This window comes from Cebidichthys violaceus, unplaced genomic scaffold (genome assembly GCF_023349555.1).
Source record: "Cebidichthys violaceus isolate CVI_PGR_0920_01 unplaced genomic scaffold, fCebVio1.0.p SCAF_55, whole genome shotgun sequence".
Classification (NCBI taxonomy): Eukaryota; Metazoa; Chordata; class Actinopteri; order Perciformes; family Stichaeidae; genus Cebidichthys; species Cebidichthys violaceus.
The window spans coordinates 593,260-606,561 of record NW_027176761.1 but is presented as its reverse complement, the minus strand read 5'-3'; the positions used below and the strand labels follow the sequence as shown (position 1 = coordinate 606,561).

General features: G+C 40.8%; 1 protein-coding gene across 1 annotated transcript in view; it reads left to right on the top strand.

Annotated features, from left to right (window-relative positions):
- cpne2 (copine II) overlaps positions 1-13,302 on the top strand; it is a 42,683-nt gene that overhangs the window by 27,871 nt on the left and 1,510 nt on the right. The window contains exons 12-15 of the mRNA XM_068731945.1: positions 323-377; positions 869-920; positions 3,090-3,223; positions 11,426-11,662. Coding sequence (XP_068588046.1) covers positions 323-377; positions 869-920; positions 3,090-3,223; positions 11,426-11,662 — 478 coding nt within the window. The remainder of the gene's footprint in view (positions 1-322; positions 378-868; positions 921-3,089; positions 3,224-11,425; positions 11,663-13,302) is intronic.

The following is a 13,302-nucleotide window of genomic DNA, read 5'->3' as shown; positions in this document are numbered from 1 at the left end:
TATGCCGTTTGTAAGATAATGTAAATGTATTCTTTTGTGTGATGAAATCATTCTCAGTCAAAAAGATAACATCGTTTTTGTGTATCCTTCCCTTCAGACTGAAGGTGTTTCTCTGAGTGAGAAGCCATTTTACAACATTGCTTCATTTTTCTGCCAGCTCTCAGCTAGTTTTTCTGTTAGTGTCTTTGAATGTGCTTCTTTGTGCAAAAAGGTAACAGGATTTCCTCTGCTGTCTAAATCCAGCTTGTTGAATTTGGATGAAAAAAAAAGAAAAAAAAGGTTTAACTAACGTTCCAATCTGTTGTCATGGTTTCTTCCTCAGTGACAAAATGTTTCCTGCTCTGGGATTCGGAGCTCAACTCCCACCAGACTGGAAGGTATGTGTGTGTTTGTCTGTGTTGTTGTTATTGTTATTTGTGTACATGCATGTGTGCTAGACACAGGTATGAGTGATACATACCTGTAAATGTACAGTATGTTTGTGTGTGTGTGTGTGTGTGTGTGTGTGTGTGTGTGTGTGTGTGTGTGTGTGTGTGTGAGAGAGAGAGAGAGGAGGAGGGATTGTTGTACGCAAACTTACACACACACAAACACACACACACACACAGATACAACTGTAAGCATTATACATGCATATTCACATGATTACGCAACTGTCAACCCATCTGTGTTGCCATGGCACTGAGCTGATGAAAAGGACAAAGGAGAGAGAGCGGTACACACAGAGCGAGAGAGAGAGAGAGAGAGAGAGAGGATGGGAGGGTGGGAGAGAAAGTGTGGGAGAGATGGATAGTCTTTCTCAACAATATTCTACAGTATAGGGAAGGAAGAATATCAAGTTTGTCGTGTGGGTTTCTTGTCTCCTCAGGTGTCACACGAATTTGCCATCAACTTTAACCCCACCAACCCCTTCTGTTCAGGTGAGTTACTGTGCACTAGTCCCAGATACCGTCGATGACCTTGCTGCTACATTTGAAAATATGAATGTATATACATTTACACTGTATATGCAGATACAGATAGCAAAAACATAATATTGTCCACTAGAGTGCTGCAGGAATGAGTCCCAAAACCCATAAATAAGTTAGCATATTTACATTTCCGTTAACGTGTTTCTTTTTATGTTTTATTGGTGAGATGCCTGCATTAAGGTCTGCTTGTTAACACAAGTTGATTTCAAGTTGTTCTATGTTATGAAATGCTTCAGTAAATACCCCTCTTTTTTAAGCTTTTACTTCAGGTGGTTCCTAAGAAATGGCTTAATAAGACTACTGGGACATTAAACGTTATCACGTCGAACACTAGTCTGCTTTTAGCTCTCTGGTGGTGACATTGAAGTTGTGCAACAGTGGTGTAAGTTGCTTTAGCCTAACGCTAGCCTATTACGTCGGGCAGTTGTATTTTTGCTTCAAAAATATACAGGTTTTCAAAGTGTACTTTTTAAAACAAAACTTGTGTTTGCCACAGAGCTTATTTTCTGCAATTATCCAATTCCCACTGGCTTTATTTTTCTTTTTTCGAGGGAATCAGTACTATGCTAACTTCTATGTTGGCCTACCAAATACAGTATATATAGCATTCTATAGATCTGTCTTTATAGAAAATTGGGCTGGGGAGTGAAGGCCATTGCAACACTGTATGTGATATTGTTGCATATAAACTTGGCTTAACTGTTAGCAAGAACCATCTGACCCTCTGTCAGCTCTCGTACCGCACTAACATACTGACTTGTTTTCTGTTTTCAACTCTATTCCATTTGTAATAGCACAAGCTGAAAACACTCTCCCTTATCTAAACGTATAGGTTGTTGGCTTCTTTGTGGCCCAGAGCTACATCTTCCCCGAGCAAGCAGCATTAACAGATAGGAGTTACTAAGCCGCTCTAACGTGGTAAACATTGTACTTGCATGTTACCTTTGTTATGATGAGCAGCCTCACATAGATGCTAGCAGTCAAAAGGTCACACACACACACACACACACACACACACACACACACACACACACACACACACACACAAATACACACTGTAATATTTCCTCACCTCCATCATCTTTGTTTACATTTCAACAGATTTGTAAATCATCAGTATCTCGCACCTTGTTTTAAAGAACCACAAAGTAAGCGCTCCTTTTTAACATGGTGCATCAGTTAACGCAGCATTAGCATTTGAAATGTGCAAATGTATTAATTGAGGATTGCGAACGACTTGAGCACCGACTGCTGAGAGCACAACTGTGAGATCCAGAAGGAAATTGTGCAACGCATCTTTACGCCTGACAGAGGCAGGATGTTATGCTGAATAAGAACAGGTTCTGTGTGTTTCTTCAAAATAGATGTACAGCATGTCGTTGTTAAAACATGTGCCTCCACAAACGCCCTTTCTTTTTAAGGTTAGCTGGTGAACTGCTCCTCTACAAACTACGTAAGACGGCATTACAGCTCATCTTTTCTTGGAAAGGTCAATTCAGCCTCCAGTGCACTCTAAAATTAAAAGTTCCTGGCCAAACAATAAAACCTGATTTGGAGGACTGCAGTCTGAAAGTGCTGCTATAACTGCCATAAAAAACGGTGTTATACAAAGTGCAATATGCTACCACCCTACCAAAGGAGTAGCATTATGTTTTAGCACAAAATAATTGTTTGCTATAGTGTGTTTTTAAAAATGTTATAATGTTTTTGTATTGCATTGAAATATAAATGAAGAGAACAGAAGTTCATAGTTTAAATAGAAAAACAAACCTGTGTTTAAGATGCAATGTTGAATTCCCAGTTCCCTTAAAAACAAAACAAAAAAGCATGCAGGTGACTGATTCTGGAGGCAAATCAACTCATTCACACATTTAATTGTCTGGTTGTTTAAGCTGATTGGAGTCTAAAATAGCACTGCTGATGAGAAACAATGATTTTCATTTGTGGCTGCCCTCGGTAGAAAATGTCTCACTTGAGTTGAGAGATATGACAAAGATCATTTTTCCATGTGTCCCTCCCCACCCCATCACAAACCTGCCTTTCCTCCCCCGCTCGCTGTCTCTCTCCTGCCCCAGGTTTGTTAATATTGTAATTCTTTCTGTCTCTTTCTCTGTGTAGGTGTGGAGGGTATTGCCCAGGCCTACTCCGCCTGTCTCCCTCACATCCGTTTCTACGGCCCAACAAACTTTGCTCCGATCATCAGCCATGTCGCACGTTTTGCCGCCCAGGCACTTCAACAAGAGAAAGCAGCGGTATGTGGCAACAACCTACTTATTAATCTGCCTTTTCCATGTTTTAATTATTCTGCAGTTAAACCTGTGCAATGCAAACAAGAATCACGAGACACAAGGGGATGATACAGTGTGTAAAACATTTGCAAATACGCTGGCTGTATTCCAGTTTCCACTACAACCAGTAACCGCTACAGTTCCACGCTGAAACTGAGCCAGCCATTTATCGCAATCTGTCAGCCTCTTTCTGACGACACACCTGCCCACAACGGTCCGCATGCCAATGATCCAGACATAGACCGCATAAAGACATATGTAGCATCTGCGATGTCAGTCATAGGTTCCTGAAAAGAACATTTGATTGATTCATTTAACAGAGTCTGGTGAAATCTCATGCTGATCCTGCCAGTATATGCACACGCTGTGAGTGCATGGCTGCGAAAGGGCAAAGGTTGAGCGGGGTTTAAGGGAATGTCACTATTCCACTTTCCATTTAGCTTCACATTTGACTCTTTGGTTTGCACTGCTGCTTTTTGATAGGTATAGCTATTTCTTTATATTTCTTTGGGATGATAATAAAGTTGAAGGAGAAGTTGCTGTGGATTAGCTGGTGTAGACTAAACTGTTGGATGAATGTGCAGATCAAGAAATCAGCCATAATAGTTTCAGTTGTGTCCCTGAGAGCGTTTAAGCTGCCGTTATCTGTAAAGAGCTTAACTTATTTCAGGAGCAAGGTGTCTTTCTGGTTCCTGTCCTGTACCGTCCTCCACCGTCCTCCACCAACAGCTTCTCCTCGTTAAACTGCCTATTTTGTTCCTTGGGTTGGAGCAGGCACCATTGCTGTCATATTTTTTGATTTTAGCAAAAATGAATTTAATAATAATAATAATTTTGATGATCCCCTGACTTTTTTCCTTGCATGAGGTTAGTTATTTACTGTGACTGTGCACTTTGGTTGTGTGTGGTTATAAACTAAAGTGAAGTTATGTGGTGTGATACCGTGAAGGGCTGCAACCATCACTTATTTTTACTGTCCATGAATCTTTTGATTGTTTTTTTTCGATTAATCAATTAGTTGTTTGGTCTATTAAATGTCCAAACATTTTTGAAGAATCTTGATCAGTGTTTCCCAATGACGTCCTCAAATGTATTGTTTGAGACATTCAGGTTCGGGTCATAGAAGAGTAAAGAAGCCAGAAAATATTCACATTTAAGAAGCTGGAATCAGATCATTTTTACTCTTTTTCTTCAACAAAAAAAAAGGATCCAATTAAAAAAGAATCAAAATAGTTGCAGATACATTTTTTTGTGCATTAGTCGTTGCAGCTATAGTATAGTGTCCCTTACTTTTTTGTAATCATTTCTCACTAAGTCTTGGGGTTTTGAATAAAATCAAAGGTGTATTTGCTACTTTTGAGAGTGGCTGCCACCTGATTCCATTGACACCGATAAATTAATTAATGCACTTTTTAACGACACACATATATACAGTACAATAGATGACTGTGGATATATAGTAGGATTCATTAAATTCTCGGCAAATTTAATTACAGTGTCTCAAACTCTTCTTTTTCTCTTCAAAGCTATACTTTACCTCCTGCTCTTGTTGCTTGTCTCCTTGGTGATCAATGATTTGACAGCTAACAGGTTGTCTAATGCTCCACTACCCTCTTTCATTCCATCTCTTCACAGGATTCTCAATGCTATCAAATAACTATTAAAGGTCTACCTGGTCCCTCCGCTTATGTCCCCTCTTTCATCCTCTGATATTTTGCTTACTTTGTGATCAGCTGTACCTTTAGCCTGTCTAGTGGACACTTTCAAATCAGTATTTGGAGATTCCCATCGTGTACTCTCACTGGCACCAAAGAATTCCCCTTGAGGGTTCTGTTCAGTAACGATTTTCTCTTTTTTCCCTTCATCCTTGCCCTCTATGGCTGCTTGTTGTCTAGACTCCTGTGTTTCTGTGTTATGAGCGGTTATGAACTATGAGCTACTGTAAAGTCCTACTTTTACCTCTGAGCCATCGGGACACCAACCTCTCTTCTTCTTTGCCTTCAAAGATGTCATTTGTCTCTGTAATCCTTCAACGTAAATCCTTCACATTCACCCCCAGACAAAGGTTTGATCATATTGGTTATTGTTATCATTCTATTGATAATTCAACACAAACATGGCACTAAATTGTATTATTTACTCACCAATAGTAGAGGAGCAGTGAGTGCCTGTCAGGGCAGCTTGTACTCATAATTTATCTACTAAGTGTGTGCATCTGTTGGCTCTGAGTCCTGTCATATTGACCAGAGCGCCAGGGAGAAGGGTGATAGACTGGAGTGACAACTTTTGTCCTCTCTTCTCCTACATCACACATTTTTTTCAGCTGAGACACTGACCAGGCATTTCACACATTTTCGGGCTAAACAGCACGGTAGAAGAGCATCCTCCATCTCATGTTCTCTATTTTTATGTCACTTTATCTGCAGTTCTCTCTTCTCTCCCCTCCAACCGCTCATGTGATTGATTCTTTCATGCTAGTGGCGTATCTCTACGGAGGACAATGTCCATCAATCTGTCCGCTACTTAATCACATTTATCTCAACAACTACTGGATGGATTGCCGTGAAAATGTTAGCATGTCAACATGCTAAACTAAGATGAAGAACATGTTCATAGCATCGTCATCGTAAGTCTGTTGCTATGCTTATCTCAGCATTTAGCACTGTTGTGCCGAAATAATGCCTCACAGAGACACCAGCCTGTAGACTCTTAAGCTGCCTTCACATGATAAGGAATTCTTGCAGAGGCAAAGTGCAGGTATATAATATGTCATCGAAAAGTACTCAGGGAAGCTATTCACTGTTTCTAGGCAACAACAACGTATGCAGTCGTTATCTCATTGGTTGTGCTTTGAAAGGTCAGCGGCTACCAAGGTCATCATTGAAATAATTTGAACTTTGAGCACTGCGAACCGTTTGGCAATCTCTCCCTTTAGGAAAACAATGGTGCAACCAGCGCGGAGTGCTGATCATATGTGGGTGGCTTTAGTTATGACTAAATAGGACTTGTTTGATTCTACCAGCATTATGATCCTGGTTGGTTTCTTAAAAAACAATCTGTAGCTACTAGCTTCTTTTTATGAATAGGTTTTTATCTCTTTTGCAGCCATTCCACTATACAGTGGTCCTTTCACATTGGTGTGACTCATGCTTGCAGCTTTCTACGTCACAAGTAAGAATAGTGGCACACCTGTCATCTCTTCTCTTCAGAAGGCCTTTTTTTAAAAAAGAGGAAGAGCCAATCACCGCTGAGTATAGTTTAAGTCAAAAGCACTGGATTTCAGCATAATGTGCTTCTATTTGGTGGGCCATTGGATTATGTATCCCAGGCAGTTACACATAAAATCCAAATAGAGAACAAGCCTACGGCTCTGTTTCACACCCAAGAAGGTTTTCTATTTTGGTATCATTTCTTGGTACGAAGTCATACAGTTTTCCTCGGGCTGTGACCTATGCAGTGTTCTCATTGAAATGGAGTGTCAAATGAGCAAGAGGCCCTTCACACGGCAGCCATTTTGACAGGTCATAGCAGGGTAAACACAGGTGTAATTGAGAAACCGTTCTATTTAGTATGTCACAGTCATTCCAGTGAGCCGGCATGCACAATACCAGGGCCTCGGCCCACCTAAATGGAACATGGCCATAATTAATGTTAATGATTACACCTGTGTTTACCCTCCAATGACATGTCAAGATAGGATAAAATATTGATATTCATTCAGGTTGTGATGTGTGCAACAGTTTTATTGTGTGTTCAGTATTTAGTTAGTATTCGTGTGTAAATTGGAACACACATTCGTGAATAACCTAAAATACACACAAATCGTTGCACACACTTGTATATCTTATTTTTTTTGTTTGTAGATCATGTAATACACATTTGTGACCATTTTGAGACTAATTTAAGTCCATACCAGTTAAGTCCCACTGATGCAAGAGCAGAATCAAGTCGAGCCAGTTTGTCTATTTTAATTTCCAATTGCATGTTTTTAATTCAGAGCTGTCAAACTAAACAGAAATAGCCGTTCTGTAATAAAAAGCATCAGTACTTTAATAAATAAGCTGTGCAGCTGGATGATGCTTGTGACCGTCCATGGTTCAGTCCCTTTCTGTTTATTCTCATGTTTCGGACTGCGTGCCATACATTGCAGCTTAAACGAGACAAGTTTGGGCACAAACAGCGGTCTCACATCATGTTGCTGTAAGGCAGCAAGGCTCGGGTTACATTACCTGTGAAGCTCAATATTATGTTCCGGCTGGCGTTTTTTATACAAAAAAATGCACAGATGTGTGACACTGGCAGGAGCTTCGGATCCCCAAACTTTCAGCAAATGGTACATTTTGCCTTCTTGTATGTGCTGTATCCAGTGGCACGTCTGCTACCTAAATCTGAAGAGAGTGCAGTGGCTGGGTATCATTATGCTCCCACGGTGCTTTTTGTCCCTAATTGTATCCTGTCACCCTGTGGAGAACAAATACATGAGCAAAATACACAAAGGATTGTACTCGTCTGTGTGTTGTGTGCCAGAATCCTTTTGTTTCTGTAAGGAAATGATTGCAGGCCCTTTTCTTGTTTTATATTACAGTGAGTTCAAACAGGGGTGGAACATGGGAAGGAGTGACACACAATGAGATGTGACAGCTACGGCAGAAGTGTGTGTGGACCACATACTGGGGTGGTGGTTAGACAGGTGTGTGTGTGTGTGTGTGTGTGTGTGTGTGTGTGTGTGTGTGTGTGTGTGCGTGTGTGCTGCTGCTCTGCCTCAATCTTCCTGTTCCTCAGTAATGAGAGAACCTGCGACGGCAGACTGTGTAACTGTGTACAAACACACTCCCGTTACTAACACACTCACACACAGGCTGCAGGCCAGTGTAGTTTGTGCGTGTCCCAGTGTGTGAGCGACCCTGTCTATCTGTGTTATAATGATTCTCTAATGAGCGCTGCTGTTAGCGCATTAAAGAGACAGGCTTCAGAGCCCTCCCTGTGTGTGTGTGTGTGTGTGTGTGTGTGTGTGTGTGTGTGTGTCTGTCCAACATAAAAGTGTGATTTTGTTCCGATTAATGTCAGCGTGTGTCTTCATGTTTGTTGTTGTTATCACAGGATAACAATTCGCATTCTAGCGCGCAGAACCGATGCACGTTCTTTGTGCAAGTGTGTGTGTGTGTGTGTGTGTGTGTGTGTGTGTGTATGCGTGCCCACATATGATCTGCCTTATACGAGACAAAACTAGTTCAAGTTATTTTTCAACAAAACTAACTTTCTAACAATTTGCCATAAATGGTCAATTCATTGGCAGAAAATAAGCATAGCGTTAATACAGTGAAGTCACGCCTTTATGGGCTGATCAATATCAATATGCCTTACAATGATTGGCTCATTCACAACTGTGTGACCAATAATGTCACATCATATTTACAGAGGTTTATGGAGACTCAACATCTCTGCTTACTCTGATGATCACACTTATGCCTCCACTGTACCTCCACCTTATGTGGCAGTTTGTGTTGTTGATTTAACAAAGAGTGAACGTTCTTTTATTCTTCACGCTTGGCTGGTGTATCGCAGAGGATCCTTGGAGGTGCAGTGTGTAGTGCGAGCGGGACATAATCATTTTATTAGTGTAAAAACGTATAAAAGCTTCTTTTCTCTGTTGGTAGTGCATCCCACCACAGCAGCCTTTAGGCATCATTCTGTTGTTTGCTAGCAGACAAAAGTGAAAAGGAGTCACCTTCACACAATGCAAAGTCAATGGAGAGGGATTAATTGTTATCCCTTCAGTGTGGGCGGGACTTAATCTTGCTCTGTCTCTATACTGGAAGATAGCTGGCTAACCCACTCACTTCAGGCCTCTGGTGTGTAATTGGTTCCCACAGTTTATTTTCACTGCTGCATTGAATGAAACTCGCTTTATGCCACCATTACGTTACGTTAATGCTCAATAAAATATCATTAGAAAATGTGTGTGCGTGTGTGCATGCATGCATGCGTGCGTGCGTGTGTGTGTGTGTGTGTGTGTGTGTGTGTGTGTGTGTGTGTGTGTGTGTGTAGGAAAGAGAGAGATACCTGTTGTGTCTCAGGTTTGATACGGGTAATAATGGACAGGTGTGATTGGATGTAATGCCTCCTGTAATCTGTCTGAAGTCTCTGTCCACATTAGACACACACTATATCCTCGTTCTGTCTGGTGTGTTTGTGTTTCTGTGTGTATGTGCAGTAAGATGGTAAAGACAACTGTATCATAAGCATTACTATATTTCACAGCTTTGTTGAATTTTGGTTCGATGGGTTTGTTATTATATATATATTTTATGTATATATATATATATATATATATATATATATATATATATATATATATATATACAATTTTAGATGTCCAATGATCACAATTATCCTCCATAACAACTGTAGTTTTAGAAGTTTCTGTGAATTTGTGGATGATTTTGGTTAATATACTTTATGAACATTGTACACTGGCAGGCTTACATCTTTGACATATTTCTGAAGCAGAGATGTTGTGGTTTACATCCTCACCTCTCACGCTCTGTTGATATCCTTGGCATCAGTATGTCGGCTCTGTGTTTGTTTCTTAAAACACCAGAGCTCATTTGCTTAATATGCCCGATAATATAATGAAGCACTGCTTTTAAGACTACTGCTCGACCTTTCTTCAGCTCTCTGTTTTGTTTTTTTGCGGCTTGTGACTTTACAATTTGGTTCACTCTCGTCAACCCTGTTTCCAGCACGCAGTTGTTTTCGTCGAAAAAGCTCTGATAAAACCACTGTATCCTTCCTGTCTAACACCAAACCACACATGCAGAGTTATAGACTAGCTGATGAAGCCACTCAAGCGTTTACCTGCTAAAGAGCCAGATATTTCTCTCAGGAGTTGTTGGGGACCAAAACAGAGCTAGTGAATATTGGACCTACATTTTTCAGCTGTCCAGAAACACAAGTCAAGACTGACGCTAATGCTGCTCCATACCGATTGGATACATGATAGGAATAGTGTTTGCTAAAAAAGCAAACCTTAACAACTTTAAAACGATATGTCAAATGTGTGTTCGTAGCTTTTTGCTGCCCCAAAGTGGACAAAAAAGGTAATTAATGCGAGTCACCAATCTTATTATAAAGGCAGGAACCTCTGTCTGTCTGTATGTCGCTATGTCCTTAGTATGTCTGAATGTAATAAAAAAATAATGATAGTTGCTTCCTAAAAAAACATCCTTCTATCTTATTCAAGCATTTATGTATGTATTTATGTAAGTTTATTTTATAGACACGTTCTCCTGAAAGTGCTTTATTTAGAATTTGTGTATGTTTTTTTTTTCTTTTTTCGTAATTAGGACTTAAGAAGAGACAGGATGAGTGCCATCTGTGTGCACAGTCCACCTCCAGACTTGTGAATGAAACAATTTTCCCAGTTTATACAGACTCAAATTTACATAAGCATTCATATGCATTCATGATGTGCCACTCATTTATTCAGGTTTGTCCTTCTTCTGGTTAAATTTACAGAAAAAGAAAAAAAACATCCAATAAGAAACTTGGATTACGACATGTTACGGGATATTTCAGTCTTACGCTGAAGTCGAATCCCTTTCCCTTCTGATTCGCGGCAAATGATTCGTTATTTATTCTTCCTTTCTTTTTTCATCTCCTTCCCTTGCTCATCTGTCGATTCATTTTTTTTTTCCTTCCATCATTTTTTTCCAGGAGCAGATGGTGTGCTCCGTTATATGAATGAACTTGCCGTAATGCAGAAAAGCTTTCATTCTGGGTTCTATATTTTTCTCTGTCCCTCGAGCAGTGTCGTCAGGCGCTCTCTTCTTCTTGAACACTTTCTGTCTTTTCTTCACTGTCGCTCCTAACAATCTCTGAAATGTCCTCTATTGCATTTGTGTCATTTCTCCTTTGTCTCGCCCTTTGACCGAGCCCTCCTTCTCCACAACACTATGTCACTCTGCTCACCATTATTGACTGCATAATCACAATGATTGCAACTTTTTGTCCCAGTCGAATTTCTTCATGCAGATTTCTCCTCAAGTGACTTTAGAGGAGATTCAAGACTTCACATTAAGGGTATTTCTCACTTCCCTTTGTGTCTTCTCTCCCTCATTCCTCTCTCCCTATCTTCCCTTCCACCAACCCTCTTCCCCTCTGCAGCAGTACTTCACTCTCCTCATTATAACAGACGGTGTCATCAGCGATATGGACGAGACGCGTCACGCCATCGTACAGGCGTCTAAGCTACCCATGTCCATCATCATCATCGGCGTGGGCAACGCAGACTTCGCTGCCATGGAGTTCTTAGATGGAGACGCCAGCGTTTTAAGGTCCAACGCGGGAGAGGAGGCTGTGCGAGACATCGTGCAGTTTGTCCCTTTCAGAGATTTCCGAAATGTGAGTACTGGTCTCTGAAAACCAGCAGGATGACGTGGAACCGTCATGCACTTATAAGAAAAAAAATGAAATAGAACGGCTGCAAGTCAGGGTTGATGTTTACTGTAACAGAACAATTAAACATTTGAATTATTGTCTTTGCCTTCCAAATGCTGTACATAAATGTAAATGTTTTAAGACTTTTTGCACTGTGCCGTGTAGCAAAGTCTAGTTTAACAAAAACCATAAATGCACTTATACTGTATAGTGATATACATATACAGACACAAAACAAAAGTCCAGTCTAAGGTGTCTTATCTTAAATGGTTTTATGCTATCCTCAAATCTGATACGGGAGTCAGATCACTCATTCATTTCTTCTTTGTTTTATCACGACTGTGTGGGTGTGGTTTGACCAAATTTGATTGACAGTTGCCTAGCAACTTAAGCAAACAAGCCCACCAGATACACATTCAAGTGTTCCTAAATAGTGATTATTTTGTCTTCTAGTCCTGTCAGCTTCAAACCAGTGAGAAGAGCTCAGACAAAACAACACAGGAAGAAATCTCTGATGTGAAAAAACTAAAAAACTGACACTTTAGCAAATGGGCCTCGTTACTTTACAGCTGTGGTGTGATCGGAGTGCAACTGTGCTGAAACGCGACCATTTTAAATAAAATACACACTCGTCCATTTACACTCGACATCTTTCAGTCACCATTTGCCGAGATGACACTTCCGCTAATGTTTTGACTTGCTGATGTGAATTGCAGTGTCACTTTGACTCCATCTTAGTTCTCCGGTAGAGGCTTTACCGAATGACACAACATTGCTGTCTGAGTGTGAGTGTGGCAGCCTGTTGCTACTCGGATTGTAACACACTACGCACACATGCAGGGTCTGCTAGATGAGGAGAGCTGCCTGGTTATCTCAGACTCAACAGAGACACAGTGCGCGTATGTGTGTTGATGAGCATACATACAGCACATTTAAAGAGCTTTAGGGTGAGTGTCCAAACATGTGTGCTGTAGCTAAGCCCGTGGGTTATAATAAACATGTGTACATTTGTAGTCTGTGCACCAGAGAACTCACTTTGCATTTTTGTTTATTTTAGTATATATTTTGTGTGTGTGTGTGTGTGTGTGTGTGTGTGTGTGTGTGTGTGTGTGTGTGTGTGTGTGTGTGTGTGTGTGTGTGTGTGTGTGTGTGTGTGTGTGTGCGCGTGTGTGTGTGGGCACGGGTGGTGGGCGAGCTGACTTCCTTTGTAGTGGGAGGAACACAGTGTTTGCTGGCTTCGTTCCAGTTTGTCGGTGGAAGGCTGAGAGACAGCAACAGACATAATGGAGAGGAAGAAATGATGCTGAGACAGAGACGGAACGTAATGATGGCAGTGACCTGAAACGATGAGCTGATGTGTTGGCAGTGTCTGTTGGCACTGCCAACACTACTATAAAATATTATCTCCATAAAGACCCTGCATGTGTGTGATACTTAGCAAGTTGGTAGCAATTATTGCAATATAATTTATCAGCACAAATCAGGACAAGGAGTGTCCATAAAGCACAGTGCTACAGTAAACACCACACAGCCGTCTGTACGCAGCACTGGTGCACTGGACGTGCAAATACCAGTCAGAGAAAGCCACCCAAAGCAGAACCAAA